Source organism: Elgaria multicarinata, chromosome 1 (assembly GCF_023053635.1).
Source record: "Elgaria multicarinata webbii isolate HBS135686 ecotype San Diego chromosome 1, rElgMul1.1.pri, whole genome shotgun sequence".
Classification (NCBI taxonomy): domain Eukaryota; kingdom Metazoa; phylum Chordata; class Lepidosauria; order Squamata; family Anguidae; genus Elgaria; species Elgaria multicarinata.
Window position 1 is genome coordinate 189,487,724 of NC_086171.1, and position 23,553 is coordinate 189,511,276.

Consider the following 23,553-nt stretch of genomic DNA (forward strand, 5'->3'; position numbering starts at 1 on the left):
TAGTTGCCTTTAAAAATACTGTGGACAGTATCTGATATGAACAGCAAGGAACTAGGACTAAATTGACGTCTCTTTCTAATCTTCTGCATCTGTTGTTTCTCCTTACTTTCGAAAATAATGTCGGTATGATCTGTGCTACCTGCATGCTATTGAGAACTTATGGGCTGGAGGTCTCAGTTTGTCACAAATCACTTCTCCTCGCCATATTTATGGCTGCGGGGATGTGGAGGAAGGCAGTGCCCTGTGTCCCCATGACCTAATAATGAGTTGCAAATATCATTTCCCACCCCCCACAGCCATCCGCCCTGAGGGGAAGAACAACCGCATGTTTGTATTCTCTATCAGTATGGCTTCTGTCTCGCGATGGTCCCTGGACGTAGCAGCTGACACACACGAAGACCTGTTGGACTGGGTGAAGAAGATCCGTGAGGCAGCCCAGACTGCTGATGCCAGGGTAAGATGTGCTGCCGGTCCTAAAACATTGTAATTCAGAGAGGCAAAAGCCATTTTGGATGCCATTGCCCACAGAGGTCTTCTGTGGAATGCCCTTGCCAGGGAGATCTGCCTGGTGTCTTAATTGTATATACATTAAGGCCTTCCTTTTCCAGCAGGCATTCAATCTTTAATCTATTGCTCTGTTTATTAGCTTTACTGCTGGCTCCTTATTTCATATTTTTATTTATTACATTTATATCCTGCCTTTTTTCCACCAAGAAACCCAAGGGAGTGTATATAATCCTTCTCCTTTCCACTTTATCCTCACAACAACAATCCTGGGAGGAAGGTTGGGCTGAGAGTTAGTGACTGGTCCAAAGTCACCCAGTGAGCTTCCATGGCCAAGAGGGGGACTAGAACCCGGATCTCCCGACTCCCAGTCCAACACTCTAACCACTGTACCATGGCTATATGCTTCCTAACCCAGAGGCTTAAGGCCATGCAATGCAGGGTGGGAGGAGCAAAAGATGTGATCTTCACTTCCACATTCCTCCCACTTTGCATTTGGGCTAGATGGGCTTTTTCACCTGTTTCCCTGGGGAACATTGGAGCAGGAGGGAAGGAGCCTGGGGATATGGCATAAGCTGGCCTCTCCAGACCCCTCCCCACCAACCGGCACACCCCCTTTCCCTCCTCTCCGAGGTCACCAGCACGGTTCTCTCTGCGCCAGCGGAGAGAGGGAGGGGGCAGGGAGCTTAGATTCTGTGGATCCAGAAATCCGAACTATCCTATGGCCTAAAAACTCTGTCTAGGAGCCATAGGATTGCTCCCTGCCCCGTTTTAAAAATGTAAATGTTTAATACTGTGCTACTTTGATTTTTTTGTTATTGTATTTTTATTTTTATGCCTTAGCTAGACGGGGCTTTATCCCGGGGCGATCCCCGGGATCGTCCCTGTGCGTCCACTAAAGGGGATCCTGGGATCAGGGAGGGATGAGCCCTCCCTTGCCCCAGGATCTTGCCCTCCACTTTAGGCCTAATTTTTCCGTGGAACGTGTGGCCAGGCGTCTTGGTTTGTCCCGGCTCCTTGCGGTTCCTCGCGAGGAGCTGGGACCTGCCCATCGGGGCTGTGGTGGGAAGAGCAAGGAAATGTTTATTTAAAAAAAACACACAACTTGCCTTTTGCGCACAAGCGCTCGTGCGCTGCTGCATCTTTTTTTAAAAAATGGTGGACACGACCCCTTTCCCTCTGAGGTCATTGGACGCTGCATGTGATAGAGGGGGAGATCTCGCAATAAAAAAAACGCAGGATCTTCACCCCTCCGTCCCGCTAGACCGCTAGGTCTAGCTGAGGCCTTAGTTCTGGGTTGGTTATGTTGTTGTTATTCTTGTTGTTGTTCTTTTATGATTGTAAACTGCCTAGATGTGTGTTTGCCGTGTCAAATTGGAAAAGGCTGTTTGAAGGGGAGGTGGTAGATGCAGGAAAGCGGCAGGTGGAAAACTTTCAATGTCACCCCCTGCCTGCTATTTCTCACCTGCAAATTATGCCGATTCCTGCTTTGCAGAAGAAAAGAAGCAGCCTGGGTTCCCAGCCCTGTGCCTGCTGCTGAATATGTAGTTTAGGTCTTAGAAGCTGACTCCTATCAGCTGTTTAATTCCAGGCTTGCCAGAATGGTGAAAAGAAATTCTGTGTGTGTGTGTGAATATTTTACCCATGATGAACTAAGCATTAGGAATGCTTATGGAATCAACCTCTGCCAAATTCTATCTCGGATTGTGGAGATTCTGCTTTACCAGATATGTTATCAAAATGTCGGAATTCATTGTTCTTCCAGAGATATATTTTCATAATTTTGCAAGATGGTATAATTTCATAATTTTGCAAAATTTTAGAATTTCTGTAAACCGCCCAGAGAGCCCTGGCTATGGGAGCGGTGTATAAGTGTAATAAATATAAATAAATAAATAAATAAATAAATAAATAAATAAAGATGGTGAAGGGAGTGGAGGAGATTCCTTTTTTCCTTTTGAAAACTGAGAAGAACTTCTCGTATTCCCAGGACACCCTTCAAATATTCTTTCATACATACATACATTTATATACACACATATACAGTAAGCACACACACACACTGCATACATACATACATACATCCCCTCCTCTCTCTCTCTCTCTCTCTCTCTCACACACACACACACACACACAGACTGGTTTTCCACAGGAGCACCAGTGGCAGAGGAGTTTGGAAAATCTGTTGCCAAGTTCCAGAGTTCTGGCAGAATTCTAACAGACAAAATCCCAGCGTTATATGAATGCCAGAATAATAATGGATGGGAAATGCAAGGTTCAGCTCATCGCACTTACTCTATTCCTGACAGTAGTTGTTTCCCTGCTGTCTCTATGAAGGGCTCTATATATTCTTTTAAAATATTGGGGAGGGGGAAAAACCTTCCTGGGACCTTCAAGGTCTCCCTTTGTAGAAACATGGACCCAAAAAATCCCATGTATTTTCCAAACCACAGTGGAGTCCAGTTGTCTTGCTGCTCCCGATCACTGAACATTGATTTTGCAATCAGTTTTGTACCTGTTCCAGTGCTCCCACCCGTTTTATGAACCCTGCTGTCTTTTTATTTGTTTGTTTGTTTGTTTCTCCTTTGGCAGCTCTCTGAAGGAAAAATGATGGAGAGGAGAAAGAAAATCGCCCTGGAGCTTTCTGAGCTAGTCATCTACTGCCGCCCTGTTCCTTTTGATGAGGAGAGTAAGTGCAGATTCCATTGGGCAGGGATCGGGAACTTTGTTCAATAACCCATTGCGTAGCTGGAGTTGATTACCCAACATCTGGCACCAGCTCAGCCTTGTGATGTGGAAGTTAGTTGGACCAGAAGGCTTGGAGCGCTGCACCAGCTGATCTCCCAATCCAAATGTCGTGGGTGACGGCTAAAGCTCTCACCTCATAAGTCTTTTCTTGTTATTGGGTAACCATGGAGCAAAAACACAAAAGTCGATGCAGAGCTGAAATGAATTGGCCCTTTTAAATTTATTTGGGGTTTGAAGGTGGTTCAAAGCAATCGTTGCAAAGTTACATTTAAATTCAGCTTCTCAGGCCATATACACATGACTCTAGTTTAACTAAGCAGCAATTTGACTTTTTAAAATAAATAAATAAACAAACTTATTGCAGAAAAACTGAGGGTGGATCCTTGAGATTTTTATTTTCCATTTGTTCATTCAAACTTTCAATGCATGAGGGGGGGTCAGAGGATTGTGCCTTCCCAGGTCGCACTCCAGTGATGCACTGACCACTCATTCAGCGGCTGTGAGAGAGGGATTGGTTGTTGCACATGATTGGGGATCAGGCTAGTCAGTGCAAACCCATGGCCCATTCATGCATTGAAAGAACTGATGGATTTGTGCATGTTGAATTGTCGCCTTTAACGGTTCAAAGAAGTCTTGGCTGCAATTCACTATGTCCTATGAAATCATCAAAAAGCAAAGCATTGAACCATCTTCAGAACCCTGTTCAGGCATTTTCCTGAATATGGGAAGGCTAAAACTGCCGGGGGGGGGGGGGACAGGGGCACACCTGTAGGTCCCTCACCCCTCCATGTCTCAGTGCATCGGAGCTCCTATTCAAACCTTTGTGCATTGAGTGCTAAAATCTAAAGAAGAGGCCTGCACATATTGAGACGTTGAGGGGTGGGGCTTGTGTGCACCCATTTTCCCCTTACAAAGTTTTAACCCACCTATGTTCAGACAAACACCTGAATAGGGCTAAACTCCATGTACAAATTCACTGAAAACATAAACTCATGTTGATGTAAAAATTGTCCCTGGATTTCTGAAGATTTGTAAAACAACAACAACTGAGAATTGGAATATCTGCTTTGCAAAACTGACACGTTCTCTCTTCCCTGGCCCATATTGTGTTGGGAACATCCTGACCAAAGCTTGCCCTATAACAGTGTCTACCATCATGTCCTCTGCAGAGATTGGCACAGACAGGGCCTGTTACAGAGACATGTCCTCCTTCCCCGAAACCAAGGCAGAGAAGTATGTCAACAAGATTAAGGGCAAGAAGTTCCTGCAGTACAACCGGCTACAGCTTTCCCGCATCTATCCGAAGGGGCAGCGCCTTGACTCTTCCAACTATGACCCCCTGCCTATGTGGTTCTGTGGCAGCCAGTTGGTGGCACTCAACTTTCAAACACCAGGTGAGAGCCACCTTTCACTGGGGCGTTCCGTTAATAGAATAGTAACTCTCTGTGGTTACCATAGCTTAGGCCATGTCTGCACCATAGCCAAAAAGTTATTGCTTCGACATGGTCCGGCATTCTGCGGTTAGCAACAGCTCTCTTTTTGTGCTTGCTTATGATGGGGAGTGGGGCATATTTTTAAAAAAAAGATTTGTGGAAATGAGCAATTTAAAAAACGTATCCAGCTCTGTGCCTTAGTAAGATTCCCATCTGCTTCTGGGAGAAAAAGACGCACATTCTTCTCATGAAACAAATAGTTTGGCACATAAATAATTGGGGGCAGCAGAGCATTTGCCCTTGTTTCTTTATTCCAGGAGTGCAGAGACTCAGGCCCAGGGGCCCAATCCAACCCTCTGGGACTTCCCAGAGGACCATCCTTTAGCCCTGCTTCCTTTCCCACCAATGGTTTCCTGGCTCTCCCCCCCCCCCCCCGCCCACCCGCCCCCGCCCGCCCCCAAAGGCAGTTTTTGCCTATTCTAAAAGGCAAAAATGCTTCTCCTAAGACTTGGTTACTGGCAGTAAATTTTTAAAGCTAAAATATGCTGGTATTTTTTTTAGCCCTGCTCCCTTTTATTTACTTATTGCATTTTTATCCCGCCCAATAGCTGAAGCTCCCTGGGTGGTTCACAAAAATCAAAACCATTCAAAGTATAAATCAAACAGTATAAAAGCAAAATATAAAATACCATATAAAAGCACAACCGGGATAAAATCAGCAGCAGTACACCACCAAAAGCAAAAGCCCCCCCGTCCCCGTCCCCTCTCGCTGGAATGTGATTCCCAAGAGCTTCTCTGAAATGGAATTGGGTCCCCATGCTTAAAGAGGTACTGTGCCCCCTGCTTTGCTAGGATAGCGCATGTACATATCAGGGTAGGAAAGATGCTCACCTGGAGCTAATTCAAGGACCTGGAAAACATGTAAAAAACATGCCTTGAGAGCATATAGGTTGAGTGTGGACGTACTGAGAGATGGCTTCACCGTGTGATTTCTCCCCCTCCAGTTGTGATGAGCATTGTTAGTGGTAACAGACATCTACCATTAAGTCTTTTAATAGCATTAGTAGTACACTTAAATGTCTTCACGTGCTGAGAAAGTACACTGTAGTGCACGGAGAACTGTGTTCAGGGTTTTGTGAACTGGCCAGTTGACTCTGAATTTTGGTTAGGGCCTAATTCAAACATAATGCTGATGTATTCGATCGTCTTATTAATCCTGCACTGGAACTATACCTCGTCGAAATCCCTGTGCTTTTGCAGACAAGCCAATGCAGATGAATCAGGCCCTGTTCCAGTCTGGAGGCCGATGTGGCTTCATGTTGCAACCAGCCAACATGCGGGACGACCACTTTGACCCGTTTGACAAGAACACTCTGCATGGGCTGGAGCCACTTTCCATCTTCATTGAGGTTTGTGCTTTGTTCTTGCCTGCTGTATCCTTATTTTGACTTGGTTATGGATGGATATGTCTCTCCCCATGCTTTAGCTGGAGCATCAAAAGATTGTCACATCACACCCTGAAGGGTGGAATGTAAGTATGTAGTACATGTGTGTCTCTGCTGTGGAATGGAGCCTGGCTTGTTTTCACTTTGCCAAGAGCAGGAAGTATGTACGGGGGATGGCATAGGCCACTAAATTGTGTAGCCTCATGCTGTCCCAGTTCAAATGTAATGCTAAACCATAGTTTAATACCAGAGGAACAATCCTGGGCATGAAGTGGAGAGTAGAAGTATTAACTTCCTGATTTAAACAAACCACAGTTTCTTGTTACATACAAACTGGGAATTCTGTGTAGTTTAAACTATGGTTTGTTGAAACACACAAAGATCAGAAACCATGTTTTGATGCTAGCTTGTTTAAACTAACAATAACTTAGTTTAAGCTAACTGTTTAAACTAACGATAACTTATCCTTGTTGGATGTAACAGCAAACCATGGTTAGTTTAAAAATGGAAGCAGGTGCTTCCAGTTTTCTCACAGCCATCCTGAAAGAAGAGAGGGATGGATTCACCTAGGCTCATTCCTGTTATGTTGCAACAAGGCTATTCTCTATAAGTTTCAAAGATGTTCAGGTTGCAGTGTTTTTTGTGTGTAAGTGCTTCACAAGATACTACTTAGTTTGAACTGGCTCTTACTTTAATGCTTAACAACACAATCCCATGTGTACCTACTCAGAAGTTAATAGTTCAATAGTTTAATAGTTGGACTGGGAGTCAGGAGATCCAGGTTCTAGTCCCCACTTGGCCATGGAAACCCACTAAGTGACTTTGGGCCAGTCACAGACTCCCAGCCAAAACTCAAGAATCTCTTTGAAACAGATGTTAAATGAGAGAAGACACCCGCTAGAAGTGCTGTGGGAAAACCATTCTTTGAGGGAAAAGTTGCCCATAGGTGGCTCCCTCTGCTTAGAAATCCCATTTCCTGAATTTTGTGCAACATTTAGCTAGTGGTTGCTAAGTTTAAAGCATAAGTATGAGTCTGAACTGCAAAACAGGGGAGCAAAAGGCAGAGTGGTTTGATGCTCTCATCCTGATACGTATCACCACCAACGTGCTACTTTTATCCAGAACACTGAAAAAGGGCTTATGAGAGGCAAGACAAAGGGCTTTTGAATCCCCGCTAGTGTTGTTCATGCTGACTTGGAACTCAGTCATGACTAACTTTAACAGGGTCAGGGGCACGAAGCCCCATTGAAAGCATGGGGCGCGAGTTAGTCATAGCAGACTTGTTCCAATGCTTTTAATGAGACATGGAGATCTTAGGCATGTTTACTACTGGATTCAAGAGGGCTTACTCCCAGGTAAGGGTGCATAGGATTGTAATTTTAGACATGACTGACTTCAGCTAGATTGGGACCACTCACCTCATTTGAATTGGGGCCAATGGCTCTTTCATAAGATATGTTCAACTTCCCTTAAACTGCTGTTAAAAGGTTTTTATTTCAGCCAGGTTAGGCCCCACACAGACTTCAATTTTGTACCTAGTACGTGAAAGGAGTGAATCTCTGGTCATGCAACCTTCCCCAACTAGGGATGAAGTGAGGCACCCATATTCAGCAGCTGTGGTTGCCTGTTAGAGCTTTTGCACTGTATGCATCTGTCAGAGTGTTGGCTCTTGGCAAAATCATTGGCACCTTGCTAGGATAATGGTGGCCACCATATAACTCATTGCATTTAAATGGAAGGAAAAGACTAAGAAACATTTTATGGTTCCACAAATCTCATCTATGCTTGGGTTTTCTAGGAAAATAGGAAGCTGCCTGGCCCATCTAACCCAGTATTGTTGACACTGACTGGCAGCAGCTCTCCAGGATTTCAGGCAGAAGTTTTTCCTGTCTTACCTGGCGATGCTAGGCATAGAACCTGGGACCTTCTGCATTTAAAGCATGTGCTCTACCTGTTGTTGTTGTTGTTGTTGTTGTTATTTCTTATCCACCTCTCCCTTTGGATCGAGGTGGGGAATAACATTAATACAACAATACAATATACATCAAATGCATAAAACTAATCAAAAGAGCATATAAAACCAATATAATATTAAAGTAACAATCAGAGCATCTTAAAATCCTAAAGTTTAAAATTTGTGCTTAAAGTTTAAAATAGTCTTCATAGCTATTTTAAGCTCGGAAAGAGTGTTAAGTTGACGAATCTCCTCTGGCAGGCCATTCCACAGTCTGGAATGCAAAGCTGCAGCCCCTCCAATGATATGGGTGCCTTTGACAGTATATAGAAGAAGAAGAAGCTAGTTGGGAAATTATGTAAAGTAATGGTGTGTTTTGTCCCTTCTACCCTTCTGCATAGGTCCTTGGGGCACGACATCTTCCAAAAAATGGAAGGGGAATTGTTTGCCCATTTGTAGAGGTTGAGGTGTCTGGAGCAGAGTATGATAATGCAAAGCAGAAGACCGAGATGGTAGGTGAGTATCTGGACCTATTACCCAGGACTCAGACAGGATTGCAAAAGATGGCAATGTCATTTTGAACCTTCTAACTAAGGATAGTGTTTTAAAACATTCACCTCTCTCTCTCTCTCTCTCTCTCTCTCTCTCTCTCTCTCACACACACACACACACACACACACACACACACACACACACCACTTTTATAAACTAGCTTCCTTTTTATCACCCGGCTGGTGTGATCACCAATTGGTGATCCGACACTTGATGTCCTTTCGTGTTGCTCTCCTCACCCTGGCCTCTGTGCTGCTTTTCTCAGGTCTTCAGATCAATGCATAAAGATGAGGTTTGCAAAGGTTCATTGTACCACTGTCCATTTCGCCTCAAATGTGCTGTGGGTGTCTTTGATGTGGTGAGCAGTGTTTACTCTTCACTGAACAGCTACAAGCAATTCTAGGCAAAAGAGGGGCTCTGCTTTCAGTTTGGGTGCTAAATATACAGCCTGTGGCAAAGATAAGCCTTGTGGATTGCTGAAGGATGCGTTGAACTACTGAGATAGCTGGAACAGAAGTTGAGATGTAAAATTGATAAAATGGTTTCTTCTATTGGGCCCAACAGTAGATTAAAATGGATGTAGGCTTTGTGAGATTGTGGATAAAAAAAAGTTTTTTAGAAAACAAAGCATGCAGAAAATTGGCTGGATTTGTAAAGTTTGTCATCTTAGCCAATTAAGTGCCATCTTTTCTACAGCTCACCCCCTCTCCCAAGCTTAATCTCAAAACAGTTTGTTTCAGAAGGTCTGTTTATTGCAGGCACTCAGACTGTTAAGTACTAAATAGGCTGTCATATAGCTTTCCATATTAACATAGCATAAGATAACTATGGTGAGTTTTAGTCTTGCTCTTTATCAGCAAGGTTTTCAAACCTGGCTTTCATTGATTAAATCCTTTCTGCTCAACCAATGATGGGAAAAGCCTTCAATCTCATGGAAAGTTTCAGTTGGGAAGTAATATTTTTGATGTGAACAAATTGTTCCCACTGGTGTATGTGTGTTCCATCATGAGGTAGCTTCTGACTACTTCTAGCTCCTTTGTCTCCAGTCACCATATGACCATCTCCAGGGCACGCTTTGGCTGTTACTAGAAATCTGCAGGGATGTTACATTGCAATAAATTGTCAAATGAAGAGATTTTCTTGGAACCAAGTTATTTTTAACAGCCCCTGTTTGGAAATAGCCATTTAGTGAATGAAGATACCTTATACTTTTCTATTTGTTTATGCTTTTGCCATTTTTAGATATTTTTCTTTTTTAATTTTAATGCCATTTAAACTCTAATTCCCTGTAATAAAACAAACGTTTACACTTTAACTGCATTCTACACCCTGTGGCATTTCCTCTCTGTCTAGTTATGCTGTGCTGGGTCATCTTATTATGTAAGAAGACCTGCTACCCAAATAATTTGGGGGCAAGTTTTGATCTCTTTACAAGAGTATTTGAAAAAGGTTCCTCTGGGGCTTGGAAATAAGTCCAGCAGGGAAACATGGAAGGGGACTAAGGAAGAACTGCAATCCAGGTTTTCCCATACATGTCCATTTTAGTCATCTCCTGTGCTGCTTCACAAACACAAGGCAAACTTAGCTGCCAACTGGTTTTCTTTTAGGCCAGAGGTGGGTGTTACTGGCTGAAGGTTCTAAAGAGCTGATTGCACCTTTATGTGCTTGAGTGAACCAAGAGATGCTGTGATAATCTTACTTAATAATCTAATGCTTATACAACCTTACAAGAATAAGCTTGCACATATTCTGAAGAACACTGTTGGAACCCAGTAGGCATTGGCCTTCAGCAATAATGAGCCAGTTTATACAGCCCTGGCCAGTTGCTGGAGCATGTTGGCCTCTGTAAATGGACAAATAAATACTTCCAGTGATTGCTGTGTTCTAATAAGACAGAAAAATGTCCAATATCCTCATCTGAGGAGTGAAGTGAGAAAAAAAATATCAGGTTAACTATGGCAGCAGCGAATGTGCCAGCTACTTCTTGCTTGTTTAGTTAACTTCAAGAGCTGGTGTGGTTTTGGTGGGCATGGTTTCATGGGCTTCTGAAAGGGACAGGCTCCGATCCCTGCTCAGCCGTGAGCCCAACTGGACAGACTCGGCCAAGTCTGTATCTCGCAGTCTCTGTTTGTCATGCACAGGGCAAAGCCACATCTCTGGGAATGGTTTGGGAGGCAGTTTAAGGGGTGACACAGTTTGGACAGCTGTCTGAAATTTAGCTTCCTTTTATGAGCCATTTATAATGTGTACCTCTCTGCTCTTCCGTGATGACAAGTAACAGGAGACAGTATTAAGTTTGTGCTATTCGTGCATGCAGATGATGCATAGTTTCTGCAATATGCTCGTGCAGCACCATCTTAGAGGCAGCATCCCCCATCCCTGGGTGCATACTTTAATCTTTGTAAACTGCCCAGAGAGCTTCGGCTATGGGGCAGTATAGAAATGGATAATAATAATAATAATAATAATAATAATAATAATAATAATAATAATAATAATAATAAAAGGGGACATCTGAAAGATTCTGTCTCTGGCAGCTAGCTGACTAAGGAATAAAGATGCACAAAACCTCCATGTTTAGCTCAGAAACTATCTCCTTTTGCTTTGTTAGCATACCTTTTGAGTGAGTACTCAAATGCAGCACCCTCACCCTCCCAACCACCATCACCCCCCACTCAAATTGAAGAACTGCTCCTGGGAAAACTGCAGTTGGAGAGGCAAAGCCCACCCTGTGAGGGGGACCATTGGGGCATGAGGGCCCCTGCAGTGGGTGTGCTGTTGCCCCCCACCCCCAGCAGACTTCCAAATTGCACTGTCTCCATTGGTTTGCATAGGGTGCAATTTGAAGGGCTGCGTGTGGGGAAATTGCTGCTGGGGGAAAACACCGGCAGCCTTGAGGAACCCTCATGTCCCAAGGGTCCCTCATTGACGGTGGGGGTGGCTTTTGACCCAGAGCAGCAGTTCTCTTATGAGCAGCTGTTCCAGTACCTGCTTATATAGACTAACAGAGATGTCTTCTACCGGGATGACCAGCAGCACTACAGACAGGTTGCGGGATTTGAACAGAATCAAAGCAGGGGATGTGATGTGTGCTGTGTCCGGATCGGATTCTGCTCGCCACAGTGCGAGCAGAGACTCTCTCCTAATCAAACACCCTGCTGTGAATTCTGACCCCACCCCTACTAAGGATGGAGTTCGCTAACATTACATAGGAATACTGTCAATCTGTCCCTTGGAGCTGAATGAACGAGAAGAACAGTGACACACTTGGCACATTGAAAAGTGCTGCTCTGGAATATAATTTGCAAACTGATTGTTCTGTAATCATTTGCAGACCAAAGGGTCCAAGGACACCGTCAAGACTTCACAGCTTTAGTGTGGTTTAAGCTAGCTGCTGTTGAAGGTATTGCATGACTTTGTCTCCAAAACACGCACACCAGAAATGATAGCTGATTATTTTTTGCTTAATCTAGTGGACAATGGCTTGAATCCTGCCTGGCCCCAGAAGTCATTTCAATTCCATGTCAATAATCCTGAGTTTGCCTTCCTACGCTTTGTGGTGTATGAAGAGGATATGTTCAGTGACCAGAACTTCTTAGCTCAGGCGACGTTCCCAGTTAAAGGCCTGAAGACAGGTATGTGTGAGTGAGACCTCCCCCATCTTTTGGGAAGCACAGGTGTGCAGGGGCCATGTATTCACCAGTGCTAGCAAGATCAGAATAGATGAGGAATCTATAAATCCTCAAAGATGTTTATAATGTAATACATTGCCAAGTAGTTTCTACCAGACCTTCCTTGCGGAGACACAATTGGAAAAGAGCACACAGCCAGACTTCGAGGTGGTGGATTTAAACCTAAAAACAACTGCAGTTATTTACGAAAGGCTCAGAAATCCAAAGAGCCTAGATCACACTTCAGTGGTGCAGGGCTAAACCTGCCTCATTTCTCTTAAATTGCCCACCAACCCCTGCTGTCCATATAGTCCCCTGACCTGTTGCCCCCCCCCCAGTGTCCCACCAGCCTCTATTTTCCTCCTCCTATGGCTCATCTTCCCTCTGCTTTGAATAAAACACAGCAACAGGCATCCCCAATTCAGCAAGAAACAAAAGCACCTCAATAAAGCACTAGATCAAATAATGGCATTGCATGTTACCTACATTTTAGCCCACAAAACCTGGATTCTCTCTTCTCATGTTATGGGATATTTTAGTGCATAATACTGCAGTTCAGTTGGCTCCCATCCTAACCCCTTTTGTCTTCGTCTAGGATACCGGGCTGTGCCTTTGAAGAACAACTACAGCGAAGATCTGGAATTGGCCTCCTTGCTTGTTAAAATAGATATTATCCCTGGCAAAGTAAGTCTGGTGCTCTTAAATATTGACACTGCCTGTGCAGTATATTAGAAAAGATTCCCAAGTGTCTTGCATAGAATGCAGTCTAGGCAGGACAGGGTGGGGCGGTGAGGAGCCTGCCATGCCCCTAGGAAGGGATTAGGCGGATCAGCATGAATTCAACCAATGGTGCTTGAGTTTAGAAAAGTGAAGTTACAAGTGCACTTCGGTGGCGCCACGGGCCTCTTTGAGAATCGTGCATCTTCGTACCGCCTGTTTAATTAAGGCAGGGTTGTTGTTAGCAGGGTTGGTGAGAAGATGTCTTTGCTTTGATACAGTTTAGTCCACTATAGGATCATTCGGCCAGGGTGGCTGATGCCGCAATAAGAAGTGGTTAAGCAAGATGGCATTTGGATAATTTTCTAGGATTTTTGTTCTAGGAGTCTGGCTAATTTGCTTACAAGGGCCCATAGCCACACAATGAAACAGCTTCTCTTTGCCATGAGCATGTGTAAGAGTGCAAGCCAAATAAGCTGCATGCCTACAACTGCTTTTTACAACTGTAGCTAAAGGCAAGGGAAGCCACGCTTACGGGTACACCTTGCTTTGTACCTCTGGTTCAGCATGCGTTGTTGAAGTGTCCTTGCTTTTTGAAAGCACTCCAAACTTTTCTGCAAACTCAACCACTTGAACTGTTTCATCAAAGCCTACCTTCATTTCTGAATAAAGGCACTAAGCTGGGTGGTTTCTTGCCATTTTAAATCTGATTATTAACTTGAACTGATTTCTCCTTTTTAAGTCTTAATGAAACCTGACCAATCCTTGTTTCTTTATGAGTGTGTTCACCCACAGGCCTGTTGCATTCTTTTTCTGCATTAATCTGTGATTCTCCCACCTTGTAATAAAAATATGCATTTGTAAATGCACTTTCCCCCAAAATACACATTTTAACATACTTCCCCCACCCCACTAAAGTTCATAGTCCTCAAGCATCCCTAAGACAATACTTTTTCATTCTACTGATGGGAAACTGGGGTTGCCCAAGACGATCCAATGAATTCTTGGCTGAACTGAACTTTCAGTCCAGTTCTCTTCTATGGTGGCTACCTAGCTCTCTTAGCCATCTCTGCATCTTTGTGCACATTTGGGGTGAGCCAGTCACCTGTAGAATTTTCACACCAGCACGAGCTGCCCATTACTTTGAGTGATGGGTACATCTCCACATGTGCAGTGCGGGTGGAGAGTGCACCCAAGGACTCCCTTTCTTGCTTATTCAAGAGAGTGGGACGGCCCCTGCTGGCATACAGGCTTCTTCTGTATGTGTTCCAGTGCCGGGGTGGGGTGGGGATACACTTGGCTTGAAAGATCTATTTCTGCTTCTTTGCATTCTACAGCAGGAGAACGGCGAAATTAGCCCCTTTGGGGCTTCAGCTTTCCGAGAGAGGTCAGCAGATTCCCCAAGTCAGCTCATGGCTGGCCGAGCCAGAGAAGGCTCCTTTGAAGCCCGATATCAGCAGCCGTTCGAAGACTTCCGGGTGTCACAGGAACAGTTAGCCGACCACTTCGACAATCGAGACAGAAGGCAAGTCCAGTAGGAATTTGGTGCTCTGGGGACATTTAGGACAGGGGTAGGCAATGTGGCATCCAGAGGTAACAATGCACCCCCCTGGAGACCTTTCTTGGTTGCCCACCAAGGGCCCCGACCCCTCTCACCTACACACACACTTCTTACCAGCAAATAGGATTCAGTTGGTGCTGAAAATGATGGGTTCAAAGGTATTGTTTAGTGTTTGGGGGTTCAGATCTCACCTCTGCTTTGTACTCAAGTCCTTTGAGTTGCTTATTTGTCCTTTGCTGTACCTTCCCCATAGTAGCCATTTTGTGGTGGTGCTCAGGACAGTTTCTCAAATTGCCAAATGTGCCCATTTCCCAGATAAGTTGCTTACCTCTGGTTTAGAATATTTGAACCAGTATTTCTATCAAAGTAAGAAGAGATTGAGATAATCTGTTCTCCAAGCCAGTCATTTTGGAATTGACCTTATATGGTGGTGGGCTCCTGCTCCCTTGCTAGTATGGCCCCAGATATCTTTGATGTATTGTGGAGCTAAACACCTTTCTGAGCATAAGTGTCTGTTGCCATTACATATTTTCTTCCATGGCAAGACTTGAAAAGGGGTCATGCATGCAGTGCAGCGGGGGGGGGGGGTGCTCTGGGAGTGGCTCCTGATCTTTTGCCATGCTGGCATTGCAAAAGGTCCAGTAAACATTCCATCCACATGGCTGAGATGACATTTCACTTTGATTCTGCTGGGCTGTCCATCTTCTGTGTGTTAGAGACCGCAAACCCCCTTGACGCTTGTAAGCTTCCCTAATGATGGAGCAACAGGAACATATTTGGGGGGAGGAAATCTCACACTTAACACCACCATCAGTTGATGACCAGACACATCAGATTGGGGGAAAAGGTGGTCTGCTCTCATGGTGAACCTCTTGGGACAAAACTGTTAAGGGTCCATAAGATTGCTGTCCATGGGATAGAAACAGAAGGCAGAGGCACAAAACATCCTTTCTCCGCCACCATAACATCTCTTCAGATTCAATCCAGCTCATGAAGCCCCTGCTCCTTTCCACTTTTGCACCAAACTAGTCAGTGGTTGATAGGAACACAGTGCTTCATTCATAACCCCCACAGCCCGAAGTTGTGAACTAGTAGAGTTAACTAGACTTGCATCCTCTGTCCATGAAGATAACGTAGTAGGGCAGGGTGGGTGGAGCTTTGGAAAAGCGACACACTTGGAGCAAAATAGACAAGACCTTTAAGTTAGGGCACAATTGTATGGATCGTGCCCTTGATGATCATAAGCCCCCGAATTCAGAGATCATCCTCTGCAGGGTGGGAGGAGCAGCAGAGGTGACCTTCACATCCCCATCCACCCAACCTTAATTTGTTGCGAATAGGCTTTTTTGCCCATCTACCTGGGGCATTTTGGAGGTTGAGGGAAGGAGACTGGAGAAGACTTAGGATAACTCATATCGTAGCCTTTCCAGTCTCCTTTCCTCCCTGCCCACCAAAAAGCCTCCTTTCCTCATCCTCCAAGAGTTCCCAACCTCGCAGAGGGGGAGGCCGGTTGAAGCTGCAGTTCCCCCCCTCTGAATTTGGAGCACTTGTCTCCGACTTTGGATCAGGGAATTCGAACCATCCTGTGGCCCCTCAGTTGCTGTCTAGGTGCCATAGAATTGCGACTTTAATGGATTAAGTCATAAGAAATGAAGACACTTAAGGCCCAGTTCTCAGGCTACCTTTTCTATCGGTGGTATTTTGCCACAGCAGTTTCACTTATTTTGTTTTATGTATTTAACATTTTTAAACTGCCTTTGAGGATAAATTATCTTCTCAAGGTGACTTACAACAATCGGTTACACAGAAATGATAAGATGAATATTTAAGTCAAGGGTGGGCAACATGTGGTCTTCCAGATGTCCTGGCCTACAGCTCTCATCAGCCCTAGCTAGAATAGCTAATGGTGAGAGATCATGGGAGTTGTAGGCCAAAACACCTGGAGGGCTACAATTGGCCCACTCCTGAGAACACAGCAACAGGAGTTGTGATATTTACTGTGTAAGGGTAAGCTCATAAGAGATGTGCCTTCCCCACATAAGGTAGCCATGTTCCTCCTCCAGCTCTGTTGGCATACATGCACAGGCAATGTAGTGAGCTATTATTGGGCATAGGAGGTTTGCGCGTGCCACCTATATTCTCATTGAGGCTTCGGGTTCACTGTAAGTTTCTAAAGAAAAGGAAGTCAGCACAGCTTCATGATATGTGGTGCCCCACCACAGTTGGGATTGTAACTTGCTTTTTTGTAGTCTGATGGGCAGCTGTCTTCTTTTCAGCAGTCTTCTCCCCCCCCCCTTTCTTGCAGGGTACTCCGAAAGACTCGGGTGAATGGGGATAACCGCCTCTAGCTCAGCTTGGCCTGCTGTGAAGCACCCTCCCGTGCTTGTGATTCTCACGGATTGCTGTGAACTGGTTTCTATGGAAACGTCACTGCTTTGGCCTACTTTCAGGCAGCTTTTCCAGTTTCTCTTCTGAAGGGTGTTCAAGTGCAGAATTTTTTTTAAAGGACCAACCCACCAATCAACAATTCCATTGTCTTCACCATAACATTCAACAAAATTCCCCCCCTAAAGTCCCTCAGCACCAAATCAGAGACCAGACACAACTCTCTTCTTCCCCACGCCAGTAGTTACAAAAAGGGTAATAACCTCAGAACTGTCCAACAGATCATCTTTCCTCCACTCAGTTAAGAGGACCTGAATTTTTTTAAAAATTATATTATTATAAATGTTAATAAACCCCTTAGTCAGAGCTTGTGCACAGAACGTGACTGATTTCTGTGGCAGAAGGAAAGTACAATTGTTCCCTTGGTATAAGAGCACAAGCCCGGTAGGACTTACCAGGCCCGGTCTCTGTGGCCGTATAAAACTATGCAAGGCCCTTGAGCCTGTCTTTGCAAAACAAAATGTCAGTATTAAGTGCAGCCATGGAGCTCCTTGTGGTGACTGAGGTGCAGACGACCACCTGCTGAAAACTGTCAAGCTGTCAGCTCTTTCTTGACAAGCACGAGGCAGAATTGCCCCAATACTTCGCTCCACTGTACAGAAGTGGCAACTGAGATATAAAGGGGCAGCTTTTGGGGTGGGGGGCAGGAATACTTGAGCCAAAGCCAGCTCTGCAAGAGGTAGAGCTCTTGCCACTGAACTCAACATGTGTTGCTGCTGTTGTTCCCCTTAGGTTGAATTTCAGCTGACAGTAATGGGGGAAACAACAGTTCTAGGGGTATTTGTAGTGTAGCAGCAGCAGCAGTAGACCCTGAAAAAGGATGCATTGTAATTCTGGCCAGTTTCCAAGCCAGAAAATCTACAAAGGGTTTTGTTGTTGCTTACTCTGACATCTTTCCATGCCACCTCTTATTTTGGGGAAGGAGACTTCTACGTGTGGTCAAACCACCTCTTCTTTTTTGAGGAAGCTTCTGCCCAATATTTATGGGGGTCAGGCTACTGGAAGGCAACCATCACTGCCCTGCTGTGGGCAGGCAGCCAACCAACTGCAAGAGGCCATACTGTGTCCAGTTGCCATGGCAACAGCAAAAGTTGTGCGCTGCTGCCCTTTGCCTGTTACAAAATGGATGCTACCCCACCAACAGGACTGAATACTTTTATTTAGGTTGCCGGACAGAGCGGGAGGCATACATACTTCGGTTTCCAAAGGAATACTCCACCGTACGTGGCAGTCTTGACTATATATTGTTTGACTCTCTTAAGAGGAGCATAGGCCTGCCTATCTCCTCCAGATGTATGGAATGTGGCTGTTGGCTGAGGTGGATCTGACTGCACAATAAAAGTCCTCAAGTACATTTTTAGGAGGGTCCTGCTGTGTGTGTTTTTGGGAATGGGTCAATGGCAAAGAGGAGGTGGGAGAGGAAAGCCCTATCTTTCGTCATACTTTCCTGGGAAGAAGAGTTGCTTCACAAATGACAATTTCCTGGCTGGATAACCCATCCTGGTAGAAACTGAATCAAATCTGAAGTTGCTGTAGATCCCAACTGTTTTAATGAAATTCATTTCTAAGCTAGCATGTGTGAGCCATGACAACATATGTAGCTTATTACAATTACCTGCTTCTGCTGGGCAGGGAGGTGGCCAGAATAGTGAACTGGCACCAATGCAAGTGTGGAATACAGCCAAATTGCTAAAAAAGCATAAGATAGCTGGTTTTGGATTAGGCTGGCAAGTGGGTTAATCTAACCTGACGCCACTTTAGTTTCCCCTCAGGCCAGTGAAACTAAGTCAGCCGATACTCATCATAAATGTGATCCATTTGCACTGTGTCACAGTGTTGATTATACTATGTTTATTTCTCTAAAGTTAAATAAAAGAAAAAACTGGTTGGGACACATGGGGTGGGGGACCAGATCACTTGTTGCCAAGTTTAAATTTGAAGTGTGTACACAAGGCTTCTTGCAAGCACCAGATAAAGAATACATAACAAAGGGCTTCCGTGTGTCCATATGGTGCTGGTGTTACATTTTGAGCACGTACCCCCAAATATTCCACATGACTCTACACTTTCCTCTAGGTTCACATGTTGCTGGGGCTGTTATTGTTCAAGATAAAAACAATGTAAACAAGCTAGCTATTTTTTTTCTAAACCTCTTAATAGTTAGAATTAGTAGGCCCTACGAAGTCAGTGGGCTGTGCTTCTAAATAAACATGCATAGGATTTTGCCGGAAGCCCCATTTACTTCAATGGGTGAAATTTAAGCAAATGTAACTTTTGAAAGCAATGGGATTTAAGGGTGTGTAGAATAAACTGGATTGTGCCTATAGAAAATAAATGGTGCTCTGGTGGATTACTCCAGCGACTAAGGTAATTTCCCCCTCCATCTGGTAACCATTGTCATGGACAAAGTAGGCATACTTAGATGCTTTCAAGCAATCCCTCCTCCTCTCTCTCTCCCACTACCATTAGGAACTCCTAGGACTGCAGCATCCAATACCTTGCAGTTTAAACAGCTGGATAGGCTCTTACCTAAAGGTCCCTCCGTCCTGCTGACTATATTCTTCTAGATGAGGAAGGCCCCGAAAAGTACTTCTCATAATTAGACTTTGGGATTTTGATTTAATGGATTGAGATCCATTAATGCACTGCAGTCCTAACACAATAGCAAATTTGTGGAAGGCAGCTAACTGTCCTTCAGAGGAGGAGAGTAACTTAATGCAGCACACATTTTATCCCTTCTACCACCCCCGCAAAAATTCACAAACTGCGCAAGACATTTTGCTTTCTTTTTACTCTCATTCTTTATTTAGGAACAAACCAAAAAGGTCTCATTTCACCAGACTGTACAGGCAAGCTCCTCCCACCCTCATAGCCACATATACAAAATGAAGGGAAACTTGCAGGTCACTTCGCAGAAGTGGCATTGTTGCTGAAAAAGAGAGAATGCCATCAGGCTAGGCCCAGCCGTTCTCTCTGGCGGAAAAGAGAACAGGCATTTACCCACACCGACAGCTTCAGCCTTTTCCTCTTCAAAAAGTTTTACCAAAAGTACAAAAAAGAATCCAATTTTCTTCATAGTTTGTAAGTTAACCCTACCCTAAAAATAACCATACAAAAACAGAAAGCTACCTATCAGGGGCTTGGTTTACTAGCCCACTGCTACCCTTTTATAAAAGGGCCCTTAGCAGCAACCTGGTGGCTAAATCAAAATTCTATGGTACATTAAAAGATGCCATCTACGATAGTTTCCCATTGGCTTGGAAAGTTGAAGAGCTCAGCAATCTGCACTGGGAGACATTTTTGACACAGGATGAAGAAAATCCGACAAAGCTGTGTATCCATAATGAAAGCATCCTGAAGACAACATCAAATAAACAATCCATGAGCATCTGTAGATGTTCTTCTTGCTTATCACTGGCATGTGAGTTATCTGCTGAGTCTTTCCATGAGAAAACTTTCTTGGGGGTTAAAAAAATAAAAGCCCTTTCAGCCACATAAGGTTTGGGAAGTGAGGGAGAAGCAGCTCTCATTCAATAAGTGCAACCATTCTTGCTCTGGCACAGATTGCTGCCAGATCTTTTCACTCAAGTAAAACACTTCCATAGTTTGCATGGCCTTACAGTTACGAGTTTCAGAAGAACATGCCCTTCCTGTTCATCAGCATGATCAGGATTCCTGGACTAACATCCAAGAGGATTCCTGCATTTGCTTTCTGTTGCCTTATAGCTTCAAAGGCACCGGAGAGCTGCTTTGTACCCAGTTAAAAAACCACAGGTCTGCAGTGTGGTCCTTGTGCTTTACCACTGCAAACCCCATAGCATCTGAATTGCCAAGCACATCTTTCCCTTGTTTCTCTCTCAAACATGATGGTGTGTACCATTGGAAGGTTCTGCAAACGTATCTTTTCCATACTGTATATATCATTTCAGCAATTACATTCATAAGACTTGAGACTTCATACATAATTCGGCTTACCAATACCAGGAAACCATCTTTATATGACACAAGAATCTTTCTTGTATCTAAATCAGTCCTTGACATAGGAACTTCTCCAGTTGAGGCTAATGGCTCCGATTTCAGTGGGGCTACGAATCCATCCTGGGTCTCTCAGAAGCACCCAGAACTCTAAAGGAGCTAACCAAGGTGCTGAATCCTATCCCTTAACCTTGGATAGATGTCTCGAGAGTTCTGGCTGGTTCTGACTGAAATCCAAAATGGATTCTCAGAGCCACCAATCTCCACTGAACTTCTCTGCTACCAGCGTGGAAGGAGGGTTGCATCCAGAAAGCTGCCTTATAGAAGGTCAAGCTGTTTGCCCATCTGCCCCAATATTTCTATTGTGACTGACAGCAACAGCTCCTGGCTCCATCACACCATCTGCGACTTGGTCCTTTTAATGGAAGTGCTGAGGACTGAACCAGGGAACTTTTGCATGCAAAGGCTGTGCTCTCCTGCTGAGCTATGGCCCCTCCTCTATACACATACACCCACCCTCATTAAATTCAAAGGAGAAATTCCCAGCAGCTTGTGAAGGCTGGCCTTTTTGCAAAGAGAATAAAATGTTTCCTTTGCAAACAGAATTTATTCAGTTAGTGAGCCCCACGCACTAGCCCATCATTAAGAGTTTTACAGTGTGCTATTTCCATTCCAAAGAGTGGTTCAACTGGCTCTCAATTAAAAAAAAATTCCACTAGGAAAATAAACAGATGAAATTAAGATTTCAAGTATGACTAATACATACCACATGAAGACACACTGTGTGCTTGCAGCTGAATACACTCCAACAACTTCCCCTGAACTAAAAACGTTTCGCATTATGGTTCAGAATTCCCCATATCCCAACATTTTGTCTGCCATGTGCCTGCTTATTCAGAAAAGGGAAACACGTTGGAGGAGGAGAGAGAAGAAAGTTTAAAAGGGTGGGGAAGGTTTTAAATTATGACAAGTGGCACCTTAAACCCTACACATTCTAATTCAGGAAGTCTCCTCAGTGGCACTTGCTGTAAAGCTGTGCCATCACATTAAGACTGATTTGATAAGACAGCCATATGGACTGTCATTCTCATGCCAGAGTATCTCCTGAGCACTGACTGATTTCACAGCTTGAGAAATGCTGCATAGGCCAGTATTCAAGTCCTTGGAGACACAAAAAAACAACACTAGTATTAGTCCTGTGATTTCAAACTAGTCTTAAAATTTAAGCTAGTACACAATTTAGACAACTGATTTTAATTCAAGGAAGTGCTTGTATTGTGCTATGGGTCTGTAAAATTCAGAGCTAGTGTGCTATGAGGTGGATAAAATTCTGAACTTAGACTAGGGAGGCTGGGATTCAAATTCCTGCTCAACAGTCTTAAGTGGCTTCACAGAGCTGTTGTGATGGCCGGGGGTAGGGGGGAGAGAAGCGGGTGGGGGGAGAACTCCTCAGGAGAAGAAAAGTACAAATGTAATGCAAAGGCTATAAAGAATATTCAGACTAAACTGTCACAATTTAAGTGAGATGATCCCAGGGCAATTTGTTTGCAAACTCACATGATGGGTTTAATTACTTTCATTCCTATGCCAGTACCTTCCCCTCCTACCTTGTGAAATATGGGAACAAGAGCAGAATGCAGCCTGAAGAACCAGATAAATACTTTCAGAAAATTAAATAAGTTTAGCAGCCTATAAATAAAGTATTCTTGATTCACCAATAAACCCTAACTCCTAAGTGCCTTGTCTAACCACCTTAGGTTTCTAAAACTAGCCAAGTAGCTGTATTTCTAACCAAAGTGTTCAAGTAACTTTACAGGGAGCAAAGTGGAAAACATATTCTGACTCCTAATTTTTTTAAAAAAGAAGTATCCAGCTTTAATTGAGACTACTTCATGGACAGAAATCAGTGCAAAGGGACTTGGCGCTTTCTTTGTTTTTAGCACCAAGCATTTAGGAAAGCTAACTTACACGTGGGAGTGTGGGGAAGACCTACAACACCAAACAAGGCTGAACTAAAATACCAAGCAACTTTGAATTGGGAAGCTGCTTTAGATTGAATCAGATCACTGAACTCAGTATTGTCTGCAGCCCAAGGTAGCACTGCCAGGAATTGAACCTGGGACCTTCTGCATGCAAAACATGTGCTCTTCCACTGGCTTCAAGCACAAGATTATCTTAACAGAAGACCTGTGCAAAATTGTGGTGATGCTGCCTGTGACAAGAAACACTACTGTGAAACCACTGAGGAGAGATCAATGCCCGGCCTGCAACTACATAGTTGCCCCTAATGCTTTGCTTCAAAGGCTGTGCTTTTTGCTCTACGAAGTTGGATGACACACATAACCTAGCTTGTAACTTCCCCTGTTTCAAATCAACTCTCTCTTGAACACTCCAAGCCTAATTACGGCATGGTATATTAATTAGAACTGGATGCAGAACAGAAAACAGTGTACGCACTGTACAAACCTATGAATTGTTAGAAGACCAAACTCCCCAAGTCCATATGCATTGCAATGAGTATGGAGCTTCTGGATGTGGTGGCTTCCTT

General features: G+C 44.2%; 1 protein-coding gene across 1 annotated transcript in view; it reads left to right on the top strand.

Moving 5' to 3' along the window:
- PLCG1 (phospholipase C gamma 1) overlaps positions 1-18,384 on the top strand; it is a 102,290-nt gene extending 83,906 nt beyond the window's left edge. Inside the window, exons 24-32 of the mRNA XM_063145557.1 lie at positions 297-454; positions 3,097-3,193; positions 4,422-4,646; positions 5,946-6,094; positions 8,486-8,600; positions 12,110-12,271; positions 12,903-12,991; positions 14,362-14,549; positions 16,891-18,384. Of these exons, the coding sequence (XP_063001627.1) occupies positions 297-454; positions 3,097-3,193; positions 4,422-4,646; positions 5,946-6,094; positions 8,486-8,600; positions 12,110-12,271; positions 12,903-12,991; positions 14,362-14,549; positions 16,891-16,933 (1,226 nt within the window). The 3' untranslated portion in view covers positions 16,934-18,384. The remainder of the gene's footprint in view (positions 1-296; positions 455-3,096; positions 3,194-4,421; positions 4,647-5,945; positions 6,095-8,485; positions 8,601-12,109; positions 12,272-12,902; positions 12,992-14,361; positions 14,550-16,890) is intronic.
- Positions 18,385-23,553: the final 5,169 nt, after the last annotated feature.